Raw genomic sequence first — 22,425 nt, forward strand, 5'->3', positions numbered from 1 at the left:
TGGTTCATTTAAAAATAGTTATCGTGTATTGAATCTTCATAATAATGATGGATTTTTTTTACTGCAACTGAATTGAATTATTCATTTACCATTTCATTTTTTTCTATGTATTGACAATTTATTTCCTCTCATGTTTCAAAGGGGGAAAACACACAGGGAAAGGAATTGTTTGGGCTGAAGAGTGCTTTAGAGAGGGCATAAGATGACACTATAGCCATCAACTTTAAAAAAAAAATTAGATAAAGAATTCCCTACAATTAAGGTTAAGGACGATCAACATTTACTACTTCTCTATATCAGTTGAAAGATAGTAATGGCGGTTATAATTCAAATTTATTTTCAGGATTCAGGAGGCCTGCCATCAAAATCTCATCCACTACAATGTGAAAATTAAAATTTAACATATTAAAATTATACCCCTCTTTTGTCTGGCAATAAAAACATTAAGACTCCCAAGGAGACGAAGGGCTTAATCTTTTTGAGATTTTAAATATTACTATACATCTGTGTAAGAGCCAAACCGAAGAACAATTGTAACAATTTTTATTTGATGAGGAGTAAATTTTTTCTCTAACAGATCAGAAGAGATTTGGTTCTTCCGATACAACAAATTGCTTCTCAATCTGTTTGTTTTTCAATGATTCTATCCTATCAACAAATTTCTTAATACCAACAATTAGCTAGCTAGCAGTATGTTGGTTCTTACTTTGAAAAATGAAATCCTGGATTGCAGTGTTTACTAATCCTAGTTAGTAAGTCTGCAGTGTTGCTAATTCTAAGCAGCTTCAGTTATTAAGTCAGAACTCTGCTTACAACAAAGATTTTTCTTTTCCTAGTATTGTATTTCATTTTCTGCCTCAGTGAGACACTTGAAAAGAGGCACTAAAACACTTTTCGGCTGGGCATGGTGGTACACACCTGTAATCCCAGCTACTCAGGAGGTTAAGACAAGAGGATCACAAATCGGAGCCAAACTGGGCTACTTGAGAGAGCACTTGTCTCAAAAATTTTAAGAAGGGCTATGTACTTGGCTCAATGCTAGACTGCTTGCCTAGCACGTACAAGATCTTAGACTCAACCCCTAGTATCAAAAACAAACAAAACTCCACATTTAGTCATTTCATCTGGAAAGAAGGAAACTTGTCACTCATAAAATGTTTTTAGTTAACTGATCAGACCTGGAAAGGAAACGGCACCCAAAGTCAGAACAGCCCTCATTCAGTCAGGAGATGCTGGACAGGAAGACTAGCAGCCTCAGGACAGTGACTTGGGAACTGAACTCAGAAAGTTGTTCTGAAGCTGAGATTTGATCATAAAGTGGCTCATATATGTTAGCAAGATTAAAAAAATACACAAGTATTTCTTTACCAATTCAACTGCACACATGCTGAATCATGCTTTTGCTTAATGGCAAAATAGTATTTCAGCACATAACCAACCATTATTGACTATACTTCAATGTGACTGTCACACCACAGAGCAAGAGCATCCACATTAGAGAACAAACCATGGGGGCGGGGGACCACAAAAAGTAGAGTACACGCTTATGTGACCCAAGGGAAGGTGAACTAGAACTCGATCAAGAATCAGTTCAGAGAAGTAACTTTGTTGTTGTTTTATTTCAATTTAAAAACTGAATAGAAGCGGGTGGCTTCCCCAAGAAGGGAAATGAAAATAAACTACTAGTCTCTACATCATAAAGAAAAACCCAAAGGAAGTCTGTAGCGCTGTTTCTCCACACTAAGTTTTCTTCATGATGTGTGACTGGAAGTCACAAAATACATTAAAACGGCTTCTTAAAAAGTATCATTAATGAGGATTATATGTAATAGCCACAGTTTTGTTCAGAGTATAATCTGGAGCTTTTGGGAATACAATAACAAAAAATCCCATTACATTTAGGACCCTGTGAATGCAGTGCAGAAAACAGATTGTAAAAAGAGGAGACTGAATAGAAAATCAAAGATGTTAGCCAAATATGTGATTCAACTACACAGAAACAGACCCCACAGGTGAGAATGCTTATGCAGATGTAAATGGCGCAGAGCTGCCCGATTCTTACCGAACAGGAGGTTTTACATTATGACAATGAGATGGCTGTGAGTTCAGGGACACTGGATGGGATGAAGGAATCTTGTATTCATCGTCATCTTCCGCTACTGAGTCTCTTGTTTTCTCTGAAAGAGAATTTGCTAATGGACCAGTACACCTACCAAGGGAAAAAGAAAATCCAATCTAGTTTAAGAATCACACGTATCTGGAAGAGGAAAGTCTGACGTGACACATTCAAACCAAGAGACCACTTTTCACTTATCTTCATTTTTCAATTACAGAATTACATCAGAGTGGTTGTTCTACTAAATACAAACGGAAAGGCTTTGCAGTTTTTTTGTTAAGAATTTCTTGATGGGATAAAAGTGTTCTCATAACTTTAAATGATGAGAAAAAAAAATAGCAACCTGTGAAATAAAATGAAAAGGTCTTGCAGTTGTAAGAGAAAATATATGAAAGTACTCAAATGGAAGCTATTAAAATATTAACATTTTGCTTCAATTTAACTTAAATGGGGTAAAGTAAGATTATATAAATGGATGGCAGTAGTTTTATGTTAATAGAAGTTTTTATAGAAAGGTCAAATATTTTGTTTCTTTTGAATATTACTTATAAATTCATTTATTCCACTGAAATTTAACTCTCCTGTGAAGTGCTAATTCTAGTTGTTATATTCTTCCTTTCAATACAAACTAAGAACTAAAAATGAATGGAATAATTAGAAGAAGATATTAAAAGAACTTGCGAAGTAAGTCCTTAGCATGTATTATTATGTTTACAGTTTAAATTCCCAGGGGAGTAAGAGAGTAAATCAATCATCTGACCCCAGAAGAAATTTTCAAGTATTTTACCTACTCACTTGAGTAAAATTAAAAAAAAAAAAAAAAAGCAAAAGCAAGCAGAAACCTCTTATTTTTCACCACTATTGCTACTAGAATTTCTCTTGCTGATGCCAATGAGAAATGCTAACCCAGAAATGCACAAACCCAACCTGACTATGAGACAACCAATTAGTTTGTAAGACACTGGAAATACAAATGTCTTTGATGCATGTCCTGAGAAGTCTGTTCCGCAAAAAAAAAAAAAAAAAAAAAAAAAAAATCTAACTGCAATTTTGCAGCACCTTCTGTACAGGGAGCAAGAGGCCTTTGGTATATAAAGTCACCAAGTCTAAATTAACCTTTTTATTTTGATGCAGTATTCCCTAGTCAAAATGCCTTAAACTAGTGGTGAGTCAGACTTCGGATTTCTTTTTTTCTTCAAATTTTGGAATACCTATATAAACTTTACCATTTAAGCATTCCTAACACGATGCTCAAGAAGTTATGGATTTTAGAGCATTCTGGATTTCAGATTTTCAACTAGTGATGCCCGACCTGGGGCTAAAGTGAAAGCAATTTTATAGGTTTTTTTCTTTATGCAGATTACAAGGAGATATTTTGAAATGATAAAATTTCTGAGTTTCAACCACATATCTAAGTTTCCAGAAAGTTTAAAAGAAGACATTTTCAAGATTTTTCAAAGATTCTTTCCTCTGAAGAATTTTTCAACATTGATTTCTGAATTCTGGTTAGAGCTACTATAAAATCCAAGTGACCATTAATGGCAAAATCAAATCAACAGTGGTACAGTGGTAGAGGGTCTGATGTCAAAGCCCACACCATAAACTAAGATCAAGGTTTATCTACTATAGTTTAACCCTGGGAGATTTGCTTTCCAACTGGAGGTAGGTAAGTGCATCAGCTACAAAATGATGATGTACTGACACTACACCAGGGATTTAAAATATTCCCATATATTTTTATAAATACAGGCATCAATTTAGCAAACTTAAGGACCAGAATAGGTTCTATTACCAAATGAAACAAGAACTATATACATCCTTTCTAGGCCCTAACATACTTTTACTTACCATGTATCTTTTTTAAAAATGCAATTTAAGAATGTATTACACAAAGAAATGGGAAAAAAAAAGCACTTTTGGTAAAAAAAAAAATAAATAACCTACATCAATGTCAGGAATTTCCTAATATCTATCTACCATAAGTGGTCTCCGAAGATTTTTAAGAGGGTTCAACGAAATACTTTATTAGTTATGAATGAAAAGTTTGAAAAACATTTGTACCTAATTCTGTGTTTCATCTTCCTTTATAGAGAATGCATGAGGTGCATTTCACTCATTCTTTTGTTCTGCTGCTAATTAATAATTTCTCAATAAAATGAAAAAAAAATTATCTCGTATTTTATGGAATAAGGGATTACTGCTAAAACTTGCCAGTTACAGATTGTTGGTATAAATAAATTACATCTACAAGTGGAAAAAAGTCAAATGGTTTTGCATCTAAGTATGCAAAAGTGCTTCTATATTCCATTTTCACCATTCTAATGTTCTAGTTTATTTTGTTTTAAAATGTTCAATTACTGTATATTCTTTGATTAAAAATACTTACTCCTTGAAAATATTTCAGCACATTTTATTCAGTACTATACACAATTCAGTTTTTTAAAGATTCTATCCAGTTTTGAAAAGAAAGAGAAGCACTTTATATGACAAAAAGTAAAACAAAAAAGGTACAGGTAAGATGAGATTGTACACAAAATACCAAAGATACATCTAAACTAATGTAAATAATTATGTTATTTGTAATTATAGGAGAGATTTTTTTTTCTACAAAAATCATTCACAAAGTAGTCTCAATTTTACCTGCACTAAATGATGGTAACATAATTACATTTAGAATTAGTCTCTTTTCATGTATGTTACTTTTGGCAGCATCAAACAATTCGAATTTAGGGGACCTGGAACAACTTCTGTTACTAGATTTAATCTGAGGAGCCATTTTAGGTTATCAGTGGAATAAAGTAGTATAGATTCTAGTTGGCCAGTGTCAAGTAAAACACCCCACTATTTAAGCCTGTCACTCCGTTGGTTCTATATATCATCATACATCCACTGTGGCTATCATTCCAGAGTTAGAATGTTAGTAATGCACTGGGACAGTTGCTCCAAAAGATGTAACACCATCCTGTCTCTGACCTGCACATCTTGTTAAATTCACTTTGCATTAGCTGTTTTGAGCCTTCCATGAGATATATTCATTTTCTAGATATACACACTAGAAGTAACCCCCCTCCTCCCCAAAAAAGTAGGTAAATTTTTGCACTGGCACAGGTATTTTCGAATGCTATATCCTTTCATATTTTAAAACTGAAGGCTCAAAAATGCTTCCCTAGGACTGGAGATTTAGCTCAGCGGCATAAATTTACCTGCCTGGCAAGCATGAGGTCACAAGTTTGACCCCTGGTACCAAAAACAAACAAATAAAAAAGCCCCAAGCATCCTTCAGAGCATTTAACATTCTTGGTGAAGGGGTGATCTTTTGCACATTATATTAACATCAACCCTTATAACTCAAAACACCACCCACCTCACCAAAGTCTGTTCTTTCCTAATCTGGAGCACAATCTGACATACCTTAATTACTCCACCGACTTTCCAGTGGGGGAGACAAATATTTACCTTCACTGTGAGCATATGAAACTCCTACAATACAGTTCTCTAATTTTAAATTTTCTTTGAACCTGAACTAATCTTCTGTTAGGTATATTAAGAAAATGACCTGTTAGTTATGTTGTATTGTCTGGGAATTCAACTATGTCTGTCTCCTATTTCTGTTTTTAATTGGAAAATGTTGAAGGGCAGATACTCAACCAAGGCTTGCCAACATATGTACAAGGGCTTGTATGTAGTTGATTACTTTTCAGAGAAAAGTGTTTATTAGCAAAATAAATGACCAACTGGCAAGAGATCAATTATTTGTATGTCAGAAAGCATTTGAAATTATGTATCATTTTATTTCTCTTCTACATATATTCTAAGACTCTCCTTACTTAATATTTAAAGATAAGTTTATATTTTTTATTTTAAAAAACGAATAATCACAGCTTACCCTAGATATTATTCTGCACTATTCTAACAAGGAAACATGTTTAGAGAAAAGGTAAACAAAAAATGGCATAGTTCTAAAAGTGATTATTGCACTGTGCAACATATAGTAATTTCTTCCAACAGCAGAGTGAGTCTTGTATCACTTATAAGCTATTTTTCAAAATTCTTTCATGATTTCAAGAATAATCACAGTGGCATGCATTAAATTTTAAGAATATATTTAAATGCAAGCAACTTCACTGATTTGTTTTGACTGCAAACACATTTGAAATTACTCTGCACTTGTGCCGTCCCGCATGCATGATCTCCACACAGACGACCTCCAAGCTTGCTCCATTACTTCTCTGATGTTTCCGCTTCAATGTTATGCTTTCAGACAGGTCTTTCCTAAGTATCTCATCTAAACTGCAAACCTTTGCCATTTACATCCTTCCCTAGTTTTCATCTTAGCACTTACCACTACCTGACAATATGCAATATAATTTTACTCATTTTGTTCTCCTAAAGTGCATAAATTCCAAAGGGGACAAGGATTTTATCTTGCTGTTGATTCTCCAGACAATATAGCAACGAATGAAAATGGGACAGGTAGACAAAATTTGGATGCTGTATTGACTGAAACTAAAGTATCAGTATAATCTTTTTTGAATAGTTTATGACATTGATTAACATCACTATATCCGGGGGCTGGGGATTTAGCTCAGCGGCATAAGCGCCTGCCTTGCAAGCAGGCAGTCATGAGTTCGATCCCTGGTACCGATAAAAAACGAAAAAGACAAAAAAAAACCAAAAAACAAACAAAAAAAAACATCACTATATCCAATGACAAATTTTTTGCAAAAATATGAATAAAGTAATACTGATTCAAAAATACTTGAAAATCAATGATTAGTATGCCAAATGTATTAAAAACTCCAATTCTAGATATGAGGCATAATAAAACTATTGTAATGAAATGATATTTCTCATGATTCAATAACATTACCTTATCTGGAAGCAATTACTCCATTATTACCTGAAATGATATCCCTGTTTATTTGCCAATATATTGTATGATTAAAATAAATAAATAAATAAATAAATAAATAAAATTAAAAACTAAAGTTCATTTAGTTCAAGTGTCAAAAAATGAATTATTTCAATGTAATTTAGAGAATATATAATTTCAAACAAAATAAAGGATTATAAAAATATGGGGATTAAACTAGTATCAAATGTTTAGCAATCACATATTGTTAACAGAGATAAAAAGCTAACCACTAGCTTTGACAATCTTGAACTTGATATTGAGATTTTCAACATTTCTGAGAACTGTAAGAGTTTATGTCAGGTAGAAATTTATAATTTTGCATTATCTTAATTTTGAAATATGCTAATATGACAGTGGACTGAGCATCAACATCCCTGTTTCAATGAGTGAAGTCTTTCCTAAAACTTTGTTTTGTGACCCTTCAGAGTGAGGTTCTTCATCCACTGTACTCTGCCTACACACTCTTAAAGATGCAAAGTACCAATCATTATAATGTACAGTATGCTACTGTAATTACTATGCTACAGCATGCTACTATGTACACTACGCTACTGGACATAAATTCAACTTACACTGGTTTCAGCAATGGGATGTGGCCACCTTAGAGAAGTTACCTTCTTCAAAATAAGCCATATACTTAATACTGTATTAAAGTCTAGGACCCAATCTGACTTTATTCTTCAATTCGCTTCAGAATTGCATGCTGTTTTCACAGTGCATATAGTGTATGATCAACTAAGAAAAACGTTTACAATAATAGTGAAAAAGATGGGCAAGACACAGTCTATGTCATAATCTAAATATTTAAAAAATTTTAAATGAAAAAACAGTGAAATGTTAACTCTGCACATTGACATTAAGATACACATATATGCATATACAGGAAATGTTATTTTTTCTTAAATTTATGTACTTATTTTCTTCAATGAACAACTAACATCTACAGTCAGAAATAAAAGAAAATGGAAATATAAGTCTGTCATTAAAATCTATCAAATGTATTCTTTTATGGCTAACATGCAGCATGAGAGCTAGAAAAATTAATTTTCTGTTAAGCACGTACTGTTAAAATATTTTACTAGTTAAGTAAAACTACTGAACTATCATTGAGGGAAAAAAATCAGGAGCAAATGAGGAGAAAGTACAATCATGTGGCTGATCTCAAATGCTCTTACAAACCGAAAGATTAGGAAGTCATCAATAAAACACACCTCTGTTGGGGATATAGCCCATTAGCATAAGCACCTGCCTGGCAAGTGCAAGGTCCTGAGTTCTATTCCCAGTAGCAAAAAAAAAAAATTGTAAAACTTAAAAACCCCTACTTTTAAAAATACACCTATGATCTTCCTACTCTTGCTTTGTTTATACAAGAGGGCACTTGATATTAAGTACTAATGGAACAAAGTGCAACCTCTCTCTCTTTGCACTTGCCAATATAGATTCAATAAACAGAATTCAAAACTTCATTCTCTAATTAGAAAAATCTCATTTACTTTCATTTCTAAAGTTCTTTGAATTAACAGAGGTAACTGAGCATAGATTTTAAATTAGACATATGTAATTAGACATATGTATAGTCTATGAGAATATTCTCACTTGTGTAGAGTCTACTATACACAATACCTATAACTGCTTCCAGCTCTGGTTTCTGTTGTATGTCTGGCAGTTCCAAGAAAAGTTCTCTCTAAAGGATGGTCCAATTAGCTGAGTTGTCCACTGCTCTGAATGATGTTGAGTTTCAGCCTCTGGGTTTCTCATGTACTGATTTAGCCAGCGTGTCCATCCTCTATGATTCAGGCTATTTTCATCCCCCCTGAAATACCGCCAACTTTACCAAGTCTCTAATAGCCTCCCCTCCAGACTCGTAAAACTAACAGGTTAGCACTGCACAATTTCATGCTGAGTATTCTCCAGTGATTTCCTGTATGTTAACTTTATTCCCTAAACTGAAAACTTCTTAAGGGCTGAGATTTAGTTTATTCCTCTTTTGTTGGGTACAGTGGGAGTTCCACCTAAAGAGCCTACAGTTAGCCTTACAGAGGCTAAAAAGCTGTAAGATTAGCAGATAAAATTAATCAAGAATTCTGCAGAACAGAATTGGAGAACACTGATAAGGTGGTTGATCTCCTGATTTTGTAACTTTTTTTTTTTTTGCAGTGTTGGAGAGTGAACCCTAGGTCTTAGGGAGGCTAGCCAAGTGCTCTACTGCTGAGCTACATTCTTAAGACCTTGCAATTATGGTAAAATGAGAAAACAATTTACAGCAGAAAATAAATTCAGAACAGTAATGCATCTCGGTCTTAATTATTAAGAAGAAATTACAGATGTTTTCACAAAAAGTAGAGCCTGAGACAGACATTTAGCATGAAGTTTTTGAGAAAGCAGAGCAAAGGAGTGAATACTACAGAAAACTTATAAAACCAGAAAATATATACAAACACGATTAAAGGCAATATTAGGAATCACTGAAAAATATTTTACATGGATAGAATCCCAAAAGTTCTTATTGTTAGCAGATAAATACAGAACGCATTAATTAGAAAAGAGCAATGGTGGTTTTACAGTGGGAAAGAGACCTATACTAAGAAGAATGCAAATAAATTAATTCAGGTGCAGTGAACAAAATTATAAAGCAGGCAGCCTGATTTGACTTAATAATGAGCAAAAGCTGAGACTTGGCACATTTGACTTTAACATGGTAGGTATCACTTGACTGTCCACTGTGCCATTATATCCCTATTTCAAATGTCTCAATCAGGTTGACTGATTGGTTAGCTTTAAATTCACTGACACTACTTCTGAGATCTTAAGAGCAGACTGGGGAAATAGCTCTTTCAGGATTCCAGCTCTGAGGTAAAGCTAGGCAACGGGAAGGTTAGCTAAATACAAAAACTCCGGAAGAGCCCACTCAACAGTACTTAAGTGCTGCATGGTTTTGGGATACAAGGAACTTGAAGGAAGCAAGAATTACTTTGTGATGTCAACGGAGTAACAGAAATGTGACACCTGAATGAGAGACCAGCTGGGAGAAGAACTCACCACAATGCTCCACTCCTTACTTTGGACAGGTAACACTTAGCTTTTTTACCCTATTGCACTGTGTATAATTTCAGACAGTTGAGATAAACCTAATAGACACTGTGGTTACCATCAAAAAATGGAGGAGGATCTTGATTTCAGGTACTAGAGTTTCTAAGTCTGACTGAATTGTTTGGTTTTTCATTGATTCCTCTCTATGTAATGGATAGTTTCTGTACTGATAACCTCAAAAGTATTTGTAATCATATTGTTAGGCATTGACAAATGATCTACAAATTCAGTAAAACTCACTTTATGCTAGGGAGCAGGGCAGTAACTGGAGGAGGAGAAAGCCGAGGAGGAACATCATACTCTTCATTTCCTAGGTGACCATTGGAGAAGACCTGCAAGCAAATCCAATGGTTACTTTCCAAGAGGGTAAATTCTGGAGGCCCTGAAGGTAATAAGAGCTCTAGGAATTTAGAAGCGACTATATATAATTTCGGCTTATTTTAAATAGTTAAATATAATACCACTTACTTAACTTAGAAACACCACAGTGATGATTTAACCTGAAACAGTAGCTACCTAAAACAGTAGCAGGTTGTATGAAGAAAAGATACAATCATTCTTAAGCATAAATGAGAGGTAATACTCTAAATTATTTGCATAAATTAAATACAGAAAATCAAATAAGTAGTAAAATTTATCAAATGTGATAATTTCTTATGGAAAAGATAGAGATCAGGTGAAGGAAAAAGCAGTATTAGTATGATTCTTATTTCGTTTCTTTTAAATAAAAATGTTATAAATGATCTCTTTAGGGTCAACAGAACACGCTAACTTCCTACTATAATAGTCTAGAGGTACTATGAGAAATGTTTTTGTGCTTTCAAGGTCAAAGTTTTAGGGTTACAACCAGATATTTATCTGGCTCTCAAAGTGTAGATAAAATTAAATTTCAGTTCGTGAGCATCACAAACTATAACTCTTAACTTGCTCATGTAGGTATCAAAGAATGCCATTATTTAATCACTGAGAATTAGGATACTGATTTCCAGGTTTTTCAGTCATGCTACAGGAATTATCTGAATAACTCTTCTTTGCTTTTCCAGCAACCTGAAATTAGCACAAATTAAGGGTGGAAATGAGAGAATCGCTTTGCAAACGCACAGTCATAAGGACAGACTGAATACTTGCTAAGATCTGTAAACAACCACTAGATTTTTATCGTAGATTTCTTTTGTCTACTTTTATGAATTCATGCTCAGAAGCAGACTGCTATTGGGGCAAAATTGATGAAATATAACTAACCACCCTAGATAATTCAATCAGAGATCAACTTTTCCTCCTTTACATTCCTAAAATGGAATTGGAGCTTTAAAATGCAAAAATGAAAAAGTCACAACTCACCTATCAACTGAAAATAAAAATGGAAACAAGTTTAAAGAACACAGCTGAGAATCATCAATGTTTACATTTCAAAGCTGTAAAATCTCATTTTAAACTATTAAAGTTTTACTTTAAACCCTAAATCCTAGACTCCAGTTCAGTTTCTCTCTCTCATATTCAATACACTGCTGTTACAGCAGCACAAAGTATCTCTACATGAAACAATTTTTATTATGAGTTTTGTTTAATGATGAGCTAAATAATGAAATGTAGCAAAGTCTTTTGAACTTTTCTAGGGATAAAAAATTTCCTAATAGTTATGAATCATTGCAAAGTTCAATGAAATCCTTCAGAACAAAAATGCCTTTTAACTGACAAAACACTGCTGTCAAATTACAAATGTTCATTACCATAATGAGCACTTGAAATCAGTCTTAACTGGAGTTCTTGGCATGCTACTAGAGTATATACAATGTTAAGAGATCTACAATCAAACCTTTTTAATGTTTCTATCACAAATACATTTAAAATTCATTGTCAAAGTGAAATGTAGATTTTATATGCAGTAATTTGTTCTTTTGGGAGAAAGTACCTATATAGGTAGTTAATACCATTTCAGTAAAAATCAAGTAAAAGGAAGAGCTAGAAATATTTTATTGTAGATTCTAATTTAACAATAAGCCAATCAAAATTTTATAATCAAGACATTAAGAATATATCTGAAAAGGAATACCAATACACACAAACACCCACTAATATTGGAAATGATTTCATCTCACACATTAGGTAACTGGAGAACAGACACATTAATAATATACCCCAAAAAACCTTTTTTATGTATTACCACTAGAGAAGTCACAAAGGCAATGGAGTGTATTATTGAAAAAACCACAAAGCAAAGTTAATAAGGTAACTCATTCTCTGGGAGGGCAAAAAATTAAAGAAATTAAGGAACTTAATTCCTACTTTTATGAAACAATCAATATGCTTTAAAGTACAAATAACACATTCTCTTATTGCTTTCTTAATACAGTTATTAACACACAGAATCTAAAAGACTTCTGTTGACTCTGAAATGTCACAATGTCTTTTCTGAACCAGTCATTAGGTGACTGCTATCCACAGCTATTTCTCTTATTTTCCACCCATGGAATCACGCTCCATCTGGAGAATTCATGCCACTTGAATCTCTTTCAGAAAAAAAGCTGCTTTTAAAATTATTTTATAGCATGTCTTTATGTGATTTATACCCGTGAAGGGTTACAGGAATTCTGACTGCTGATTGGCTTAGATTTAGTTACTACAGACGGCATTAACCAATGAAATGACTTTCTTTTGGTATAACTAGAATAAACTCACCAGTTTAATGGTGTACTCTCAGCAACTGTATGTAATTTGTTTAATGGTTCATCTTTCTACCAATGGCGGTCAACACACATTCTGCCACTCCTCTACTCCTTTAATGAATGAAGATAAAATGTCTCGGACCCATGTAAAATTCATAATACAGTTAATGTACATAAGTGAAAAAACTTAGTATTTTTTAACATTAAAGGTAGTGAGGGTGGGCCAAAGGCTGGGTATAGCTTTATCTATTCTTAAATATGTACTGAGGCCTAAAAACATGCATAATACCATACATGAAATTCATTAACAGGTCCTTCCTAGTTAACAGACTAAGACTATGCGACTTCAAACAGCATCTAAAGTGCAGGTGCTAAAGTGATGATCATACTTTGGTTCATCTGAAGAGATCATTTCTATCTCTTACTGGTGGCTGGAGGATGATATTTATTATTCTCAATTCTACATTCCCATTTCATTCACTTTATCAAACCAGGCATCATTTTAGCTGCCACTCTGAAGGGGTGAACATCACAACCTTATGAACTAAAAAGAAATATTTTGTTTTCTTTATAAATTTGAAAGACATGTTTACACATAATAGAAAACAGCAGTTTTTAAAATGTATGGACTGACAGTATCAGCTGAAACAGTTCACACTGTAACGGCACTGACACACTAGGAAACGTGCTTTTGCCTCTGCCTTCTCTGCCTCCTGTCTCCAAACTAAAGTGCTAAGGCCTCAAACTTTTAAAATTGTGACACTGATCTTATCATTCCTCTGAAGGAGAAATAAAAAGACTTTAAAAGCTCTTTCCTACAAAATTAAGGTAACTTCCTGTGGAATTCAAGGCACTTGTTAAATGGTTTCAACCTATTGCCACGCTTTTTAGCTCAGTGGCCTCTTTACCTGTCATACCTTCTACCCAAAGCTCATTTCCTGTCACTACACGTATTTTCACACTTTCATGCTTTTCCTTCTGGTCCTGTCTACCAAAACAGCAGCACACAAGACAGCTGCCTAGATCTTTAAATGTCCGTAGCCAGTGACACTCCTGCTTCGTGAAGCATGCTTTTCCTTTTTCTACCCTGCCTTTCAGAATTTTTCTGGGGATCACATATATTCTCTGGAAATTCTCTTATGCGTTGTCCCTTAAATTTATCCTCACTAGGCTCTGCTTTATTCATGCTTGTATTCCTTACAGTATCCTGAGCACTGGCATCTAGCAGCATCCTTACTGATTTGGTCAGTCCTGAGAGATTGAAGGGACAGATTATCAGATTAGGTCAAACGGATAACAAATTTATTGGAGGTTTAAGTTAGTGGAAAAAGTGCCACTTGGGATTTCATTCTTTATTGTAAATCAAGGTTATCCTAGACTTTAATTCTGACGTTCAAAATGCATTCCTATGACTCAGATATTATCTAAAAATCTGAAGGTTAAATCATTTGGAACCGTGAAATACAGAGAAAACAAATAATTCTGTGAAAACTTTATCATTATTGAGTTTTTATTGTATGAAATTCCAAATAAAAAGTCTCTTTTCCCACCTTATACATGTAACTCTCTCCAACAACACACTATCCAAAAAATATCCCTGTATTTTGTACTTCACCATGAGACTAGAAAAGAAACCAGGGTACACAGAAGGCTTGTTTTTGAAAGACAGTTCTAGAGATTCATAGATTAGTTGAAGGTCATTCATATAAACACGTGCCTCTTTGCCAAAAGTGCAAAAGCCACAATTTCAGAAAGAGAGCTCATGTGACCTACTTATCTAGCAGCATCTTTAAGAGATTATTATACAAAAGGTCATGCTGAAAACATCAGTGTCAGTAACACGACAAGTTAAAGATAATTTTTTTTAATCATGTAAGGAACAGCAGACCCATTAATCTCTCAAAGGGAATAATTAATGATAGCTGGGTACAATGTTTATATGTAGAATTAAATTACTTTCAAGTTTTTACTCGCATTTTAAAACATTCAGTGTAAATATTTTCCCCACAAACTAATAATAATAAATATCTACTCAGTGAGGGATTTACTAAATAACAGATTTGAAAAGTGGCTAGAATCTTGAGAATCTTAGAGAATGGAAACGTTGCTATAAGAAAGAAATTTCTTAGCAACACAAGAAGACAAATAAACTTGGTGACTCTTAGCTTACAGTCATATTGAAATTAAGGTGTCACATTAGCTAGCTTTGGATTGCGCTGGTCGGCGAGGAAAGGAAAAAAGGGAGTTTAAAAGAGCAGCATGAAAAATGCTTCCAGTGCATCGCAGCTGTGAACGAGGGTCTCCCTGAAAGCGCTCTACAGTTAGCCAATGAAGTAATTAGAATTTAATTAGTTCTTGTTTCCTTTATTGTCTGTCTAGTGAGGATACAAATGGAAACAGCCAGAGTGTTCGAGGATGACACGAGCTGCACACAGAGGGCACACACTGGGGGTGCAGGGCCTCACCCCGTTTGTGGCATGCGGAGTTTCAGAATTTCCCCTTGTGTATTCCACAAGCACACTTCATTTTTATTTAACCTTTTACAACTTTCCTAAGTGTTCTTTAAAGTAGAAAGATATTTACCTTGAAGTGTTAACTCTAATGAAAACAACTCAATGTAGGCTATTAACCATAGCACTTTTACTACTTGGCCCAAAAGTGTATTTGCTTATATTTAGAGAAACGATGGTCTATGTAGGGATAATAAGTCATCCCCCACATATCTAATCTCCACACTGTCTGTTCCTATAATTATGTCAAAATTACAAAGTGTACACTAGGAATGAAGGTTGAAAAGGCTGTTACCATTTATAATTTTCACTAGTCTTGAAAACACCAAATCATCTCCCATTCCTCTTTACTTATATGTGATCCACCACCTAAAAGTAATACTCTTCGCAACAGAAGAAATAAATACACAATGTATTTTTCATCAGGCAAGACAACATCAAAAATGTGATAGTCTGCATCCTTTCCAGGCACCCTTTTCCTCAACTTCTTCTTCTTCTGACCTGTCCACTACTGATCCCAGCTCCGCACACAGCCATGCTTCTGCCTCAATTGTTGGCTTAAGCAGTAAAACAAAAGCATCCAAGTTATTTCGCGCTTACCAAGTGTGTGTCAGCAACTCTGCTAAGAGGACAGTGGAAAAGAGTAGTTAGTTTTTCTTTTTAAGGCAACTATGAATGAAAATATCAGTGGTTACAACTTATTTTGATGCCTATGTCTGACAGTTATTTTGGTTTTACTCACAAGTGAAGAGATAAGGTAGGTTTTATAGTTGGAGGCTCATAATTATTAGTATTCCATTTTGTAAGGGAAGGAAAATAAGTGAGGTTAGGGAGGGGAAGATGAAAGAAGTTGTTCACAGTGATAAAACCGGGAAATTCTAGAGCCGGAGGTGAGCTCCCGGTCTAATCCCGGAGCCTGGTAATACACTTCACCCCAGAATCATAGAAACAGCTGGAGGATCGATTCTAGGCGACTGGTGCTACATCAGCTGTTATCTAAAGTTAGCCTCTTCTGTCTCCTACCAAAACGAAAAGGGAAATTTGGCCTTTTCTACTTTAAACAGTGATATTCCCTATGGTGTTATTAAAGTAGAACCACTTTTCCCCCATAAAGTTAATAAAGATGGACACACAGTCTGTTTTATAGCATTAAAATCATTAACTATATATAAATCCTTCTTTAAAACCTGAGAAATCAAACAACTAAATTAAAATTAGGTATCTTAGAAGAAATCTAATTTAGTTGAAATGTCAATTCTAGTTGTAACATGAAATTAACTTTCAGAATGTAAACATTGCAATATTAATACAACACATGAGATTAGACATTAAGAAATATTAATGAGGATAATTTAGAAATAAACAACATTTTAGTTAATAAAGTAAAACCCACACATATAAGAAACTGTCACCCCCATTTCTGAAACCATCGTATTCCTTTAAAAAGTGAACAGCCAGTGTTCTAGGCGTGACAAGGGCAGTCATGTATTAGCATTAATACATTACTTCACATTTGCTAAGAAAACCCTAAAACAGAGGCCTTTAATGAACTTCGATAATTATAATATTTTTAAGTATTTCTGAAGTTTACTCAGAAATGCAAAGAGTAATTTAAAAAACATTAGGGTAAATACTGCTGCTGTGGGTAGCCAAGGGAAAGGCAGCAAAATCTGATGTGAGCAGCACCATGTAAGCTGCGACAGGTTTCAATTTTGGCACAAGTCGGTTGTGTGTTTTAAATGTGCAGTAAAGCATGGACACTGAGCCCACATCTTTAGTGTGATTCTGTGCTTCAGAGTCCAGCTTTTTAAGAAATATCATGGCAGCTGAAAGTTGGATCTCTAGTATGATCCAGAGTTCAGAATTTTCAGCAGAAATCACCCAGTTCTCCTTGTGCAAACGAAATGCATACATCAAGATTCCTATCAGCGTGATCCTGTGTTTTTTGGCCTTGATGGAATTGTGTGAGTTGAGTTTGTATCCAGCAGCACTACGGTGCTGCTGAATATTTTAAGGGCCTATTGTTGAAGAAAGATGTGTGGAAAACTGCCTGAGAAATAGGCAGTTTCATCTCCATTACAAAAATACTCTGAGATGTATCACTTATGAGGCCATGTTTATCAACTAAAAAATTCATGGTATGTTCTCATCCACCTCATTCACCAGATCTGGCACCACGTGACTTCTGGCCCTTCCCCAAGTCACAACGATCATGAATGGCAAATGTTTTGAACTGATACAGGACATCAAGGCAACCAAGACAGTGCAACTAAAGACAGGAAAGAGGACTTTGAGAAGAACTGCTTCATAAAGTGGCAAGCTTGATGGGCTAAGTGTCTTCAAAGCAAGGGGAGCTCTTTAGAGAGGTTAATGGCAATGTTTCTTTTATTGTCAGAGTATTTTTAAAATGTAAATACTCACTACATTTTACAATCACATCTCATATCCTGTAACCTGCTGCTGAAGTCTAATCAGCCCACTCGTGTCAGAGCTTGTTCCTAAGCTCTACTCAAGTGTGATCACGCAACAGTGAGCAGAGGCTGAAGGAGGAAAGAGTCGGTTTTTCCAGTCAGGATTCTATGCTGTAGCAAAATTCTTTTGACAACAGGCACTCCAGTGTTAGAGAACGTTACCAAATTGCGTTTTTACTTCTGTTATGGGTTAAGAACTGGTGGTCAACTTAACACCAGCTGGATTACATCAGTATGGTGTTGAGCAAAGATGCTCCACCTGAGGAAAGTTGCCAGGATAAATAGGTGGAGAAGAAGGGAGGTGTAGAGACGTTGAGGTGTTAATGCATTATTGCACTGTGTTGAGTATTGTGGCTTCTCCTATGAGTTGCTGTTTGAGCCGTTGGTTCTGGAGAAGCTCTGGTCCTCATATCGAGCATTGCCTCCTGGCTCCTGAGGGGAAGATGTGTGCTGCTTGGTCTCCAGGATGAACTTACTCACACTGGCTTCCTGGCATATACTTGACTGTGCTTATCATCGGAGGAGCCCGGGGCCTCCCTGTCACAGAGGATGGCTGTGGTACCTTTCAGGACAGCCCTGAGTGTGGCTTCTTGGCTCCAGGGTAAAACCCTCATCCCACCAGCACAGCTCCTTCACCCAGCTGGCATGGACTTTCTAGCTTCTGCCACTGACCTTTGGGCCTTCCTGGCACGGATCCATAAAAGAGACTGGCTTGTGGGCTTCTTGTGGGCTCTAGGCCTCCAGTTGGACTCGTGGGAGGCATCGTCATGAGTTTTGGGTCTTCATCTGGACTCATGTGGGGACATGCTGTGGGATTTAGGCCCTTGGCTACATATTCTATGTCTTTGGAGTTGCTGATAGATTTCCTGCATTTTCCTGTGTTAACTCCTGGTGACCATTATAAAAATAATATTATAAACTCCATGTCCTGATTGTAATTGTTTTCTGCACAACCCCTAACTACAATAACTTCCTTCTCTTATATTTACAATCACATTTAGGTGACCATCAGGAAACTTTTAGAGATCCTCAGAAAGCAGGTGAGAATGAAGGTATGGGCTGGGTCACTGGCAGTAAAAGCAAACCTGCCCAACTTTCCTTGTCTAGAATGCTGCACTGGAGAGTCCCATTCTTCCTATCAGGCTGTCTTTAAACATCACTTATATATCTGTACTGATTATTTCATTATATAAATTTTCAGTGTCACCGTAATTACATGTGCACACAAACAGGAGAACCAAGCACTTTGATTCCCGCATGTGTTTTTGTTACAGGATTAACTGACCAAAATAACCTCTTAAAATGACCATTTAGGAGCAGCAGAAATGGAATTCCTTTAATACTACAATTCTCAAATGAGCAAAAACCTCTTGCAGTATAGAGAAATCCTAATGGTCTGACTGTATACACAAAAACATGAAAGCAAACATCAGAAATCATTACAGGACAACACATCTTTACCTAGGGGACTACCAGGTCATTTAAATTCCTACTTATATAAATGATAGTTGAAGTAGCCTTCAAGTCAGAACTTAAGCTTGAAAATCTCAGTTTCAGGAGGAAAGAAGTTACTAAGAGGAAAGACAAGCTTTGAGATTTTGCTGTTGTTGTTTTTGGTTTTCTGAGATAGGGTCTGGCTAGGAGGTTTAGAGTGACCTATTTAGCCAGGTTGGCCTCAAAGTGCTGGTGATCGCCCTGCCTCAGTCTCAAGAGTGCTAGAATTTACAGGTGCGCAACAACACGCCCTGCCAAGCTTTGTAATTTTTAACATCACTGCCTACAGTGTAACTGTACACATACACACATATACACACACACACACACGACTTTTCAATTTTGACAGAACAGGGAGAATAAAACAATGAGAACACACTGATTTTACTATCAAATCATTTAGTTATGAATGGAACAAATCTTTGGCAAATGAAATAAGGAAGGTGAGATAAATCTGGCAAATTCTCTAGTGCCTACATATTAAAATTAAATCATTAGAATATTCTTACTGACTTAAGTTCAAGTTTTAATGGGCTTCTGATTATTTATAACTTAGAGATAATTAAAGAGCAGAGGGAAGAGAACACCGCCCAACCACTCCCGCAACCTCCCATCAGAAAGGCTGCCGCACAGGAGGCTCCTCAGCTTGCACGCTGCCTGCGGCGCTGCACACTTCTTACCTTGGCTCCTTCAGAAGGCAGATCGTGGCGTCTGTGTTTCCTCATCAGCACGGGGTCAGAGCCCATTCTACTGTGCCTCCCGTTTACATTCGAGCTCGCGGTGACTCCTGGCTTCGGGGAGCTGTCCCCCAGGACGCGACACCCCAAGGACGGATGGGTCCCGAAGACATCCCGAGGGCACCAGGCTTCCAGAGGCACGGGCTGCTCCCGGGGAGGCACGCCCTCTGCAGGCGGCAAGTGGCGGCTCAGGCGGTTTTCGGGCGGGATCGGGGGCGGGCGCTCGGGCGGAGGGGGCGGGGGCTCTCTCAAGGGGGGCGGTGGCGCCGGGAGTGGCTTGTCTTGTTTTCTCACCATGCAAGGAGAAGACTGCAGAGGTACAAGAGAACATACATAACACAAGCACGTAAAAAGCTGCACTAAGCGTTAAGGATGCCACACCAATATATTAATGTACTTTCTAAACCATACCAGAGCATTATTATATGTCATCTTCTAATAAGCTTTAAAAAAAAAACTAACGAAAAGTTCAAAACAATGAAATATTTAATGTATTTCATTAGTATGTTTTGTAGAAAGGAGCATGTAAATGCAGATAGTATGTTATACAAACTATACAGGAAAAAAAAACAGGTAAAACTGACTGATCGCAACATCTTACCAATAATTTATTTTTGTACATTTCCTTCATTTAGGAGAGACAGAAGAAATTCATCAAAGTCGTTGCCATAGAAACTATAGACTTGTAATATTCCTGGAAAATTGTTTTTAAACTTTTTTTCATTTTACAGTATAGTAGAACCGACATGGGACAAATTTATTCTGATTATTAGTCATTATAAGAATAGAGAAAAATGACAATTAGCAGTATTAGAGAATTGTATGAAATTTTTTAAAACGTTGCTCTTTACATAGAAATATGAAAGTGTGTATTTTCAAACTGAATCTATGTACTTTTCACAGCTCGTGGGAATGTGTTATTTGGGATTGAACCCAGGGCATTTGTACTAAGCTATATAACATCCCAGCCCTTTTTTACTGTTTTATTCTGAGACAGTCTCCTTAAATCACTAAGTGGTGTGAACCAAGCTCAAATTTAAAATCTTACGTCCTTAACCTGTCAGACCGCATGCATTCACCACCATGCTGCTTAGCTTTGATTTGTATTTCCAGGGTTCATCTGATGAATGATTTGAGCCTTTAATACTAAGAAGAGTCAAAGAAAAAGGAATCTGTGTATGTTTATGTAATTCTCAGTCATATCCTTAGTAGTCTTCATATGAGCTTAAAAACAAATTAACTATAAGGTAGGAAAAACAAATACTAGTAAATATATTGTACTTCCTACTAATTTTAGACTATAAAACATATTACCAAATGGAATTAATTTTTTTAACTCTTATGTTTAATAAAGCAAACTTAACAAGTTTGGAAAAAAATACATGTAAAACTAAAACAGACTGTGGGCTTAAATTTACAGAGTTAGAATTATGTCTGTAATATTACACAGTAATGTAATTACTCTGCAAATATTGTAACTCTTTGTAATTAATTCCTCTAGGTATAAAAAGTACACATAATTCTCTCTTGTGAGTCACCTTGAACATGGGCAATAATTTATTATACCTTAAGCCCTTATGCAAATATACTCTCATTACATTTTTCTTGTCATGACATTATGAAAATGAGAGTAAAATATCATTTGATAACAGCATGCAAATTATTTTAATACATATAATGACCTTTTAAATCTATTTTACAGAATGACCAGACATATACTGCTACTTATTTTAACAAATTAGGAGGCCACAGATATGTGCTCTTTCTGAAGAATTATGCAACTTTTACAAAAGAAATACGATAGCTGGAGCACCATAAAAAATGATAAACCCAACAAAAATATTAACAAACAATGAAAAAATACAAAGTGTCAAGTAACGTGATTTAGAAGAACTCGAGTAATTCATAACTGTCACATACGGTGTTTCTAATGAAACTGATTTACCTTTGGTGAACCCGTGGGGCTGCCACAGGGAGATCGCACTATGCCTTTCTGAATCAAATCCAGGCGAGGTGGCACGGGTGGCAGGCTGAGGTGTGGGATCTGGAGTGGGTCTTGCTGGGGTTTTCTTCTTTGAGCAAGGGGAGAGGATCCTGGGGATGTGACGGGTGAGTTCTGCCGGTCAGTGCACTAGAAAACAAGAACAATGCTGCTGTCATTTAAGATGCAGCACATACATCTTTCAGGGAAGAGGGTGTCCGGTGTGGGAAAGGGATCTGCTATTGTATATCTATGAAAATAAATTGCAATATATGTGGGGAGCTCAAACTGCCCATCAAGGACGTGATTATGATTGATAGCCTTCTTCCACACATTGCCAAAAGGACACATGAAAAATGACAGTAAAGTGCAATCATATAGTAGAATGCACATGTTCTACAAGAAGTTGGTCTGTATTTTATGAGATGAATATATAATGTAATAC

General features: G+C 35.7%; 1 protein-coding gene across 5 annotated transcripts in view; it reads right to left on the reverse strand.

Annotated features, from left to right (window-relative positions):
• Cblb (Cbl proto-oncogene B) overlaps positions 1 to 22,425 on the reverse strand; it is a 217,242-nt gene that overhangs the window by 25,762 nt on the left and 169,055 nt on the right. For all 5 annotated transcript variants that reach the window (XM_063224895.1, XM_003469289.5, XM_063224893.1 and 2 more), the window contains exons 11-14: positions 21,945 to 22,130; positions 19,943 to 20,308; positions 10,362 to 10,453; positions 2,063 to 2,209 (exon numbers count right to left, since the gene is read on the reverse strand). In XM_063224895.1, the coding sequence (XP_063080965.1) occupies positions 2,063 to 2,209; positions 10,362 to 10,453; positions 19,943 to 20,308; positions 21,945 to 22,130 (791 nt within the window). The remainder of the gene's footprint in view (positions 1 to 2,062; positions 2,210 to 10,361; positions 10,454 to 19,942; positions 20,309 to 21,944; positions 22,131 to 22,425) is intronic.

This window comes from Cavia porcellus, unplaced genomic scaffold (assembly GCF_034190915.1).
Source record: "Cavia porcellus strain 051 isolate PalLab524CR breed Dunkin Hartley unplaced genomic scaffold, mCavPor4.1 scaffold_15, whole genome shotgun sequence".
In the NCBI taxonomy this organism is placed as follows: domain Eukaryota; kingdom Metazoa; phylum Chordata; class Mammalia; order Rodentia; family Caviidae; genus Cavia; species Cavia porcellus.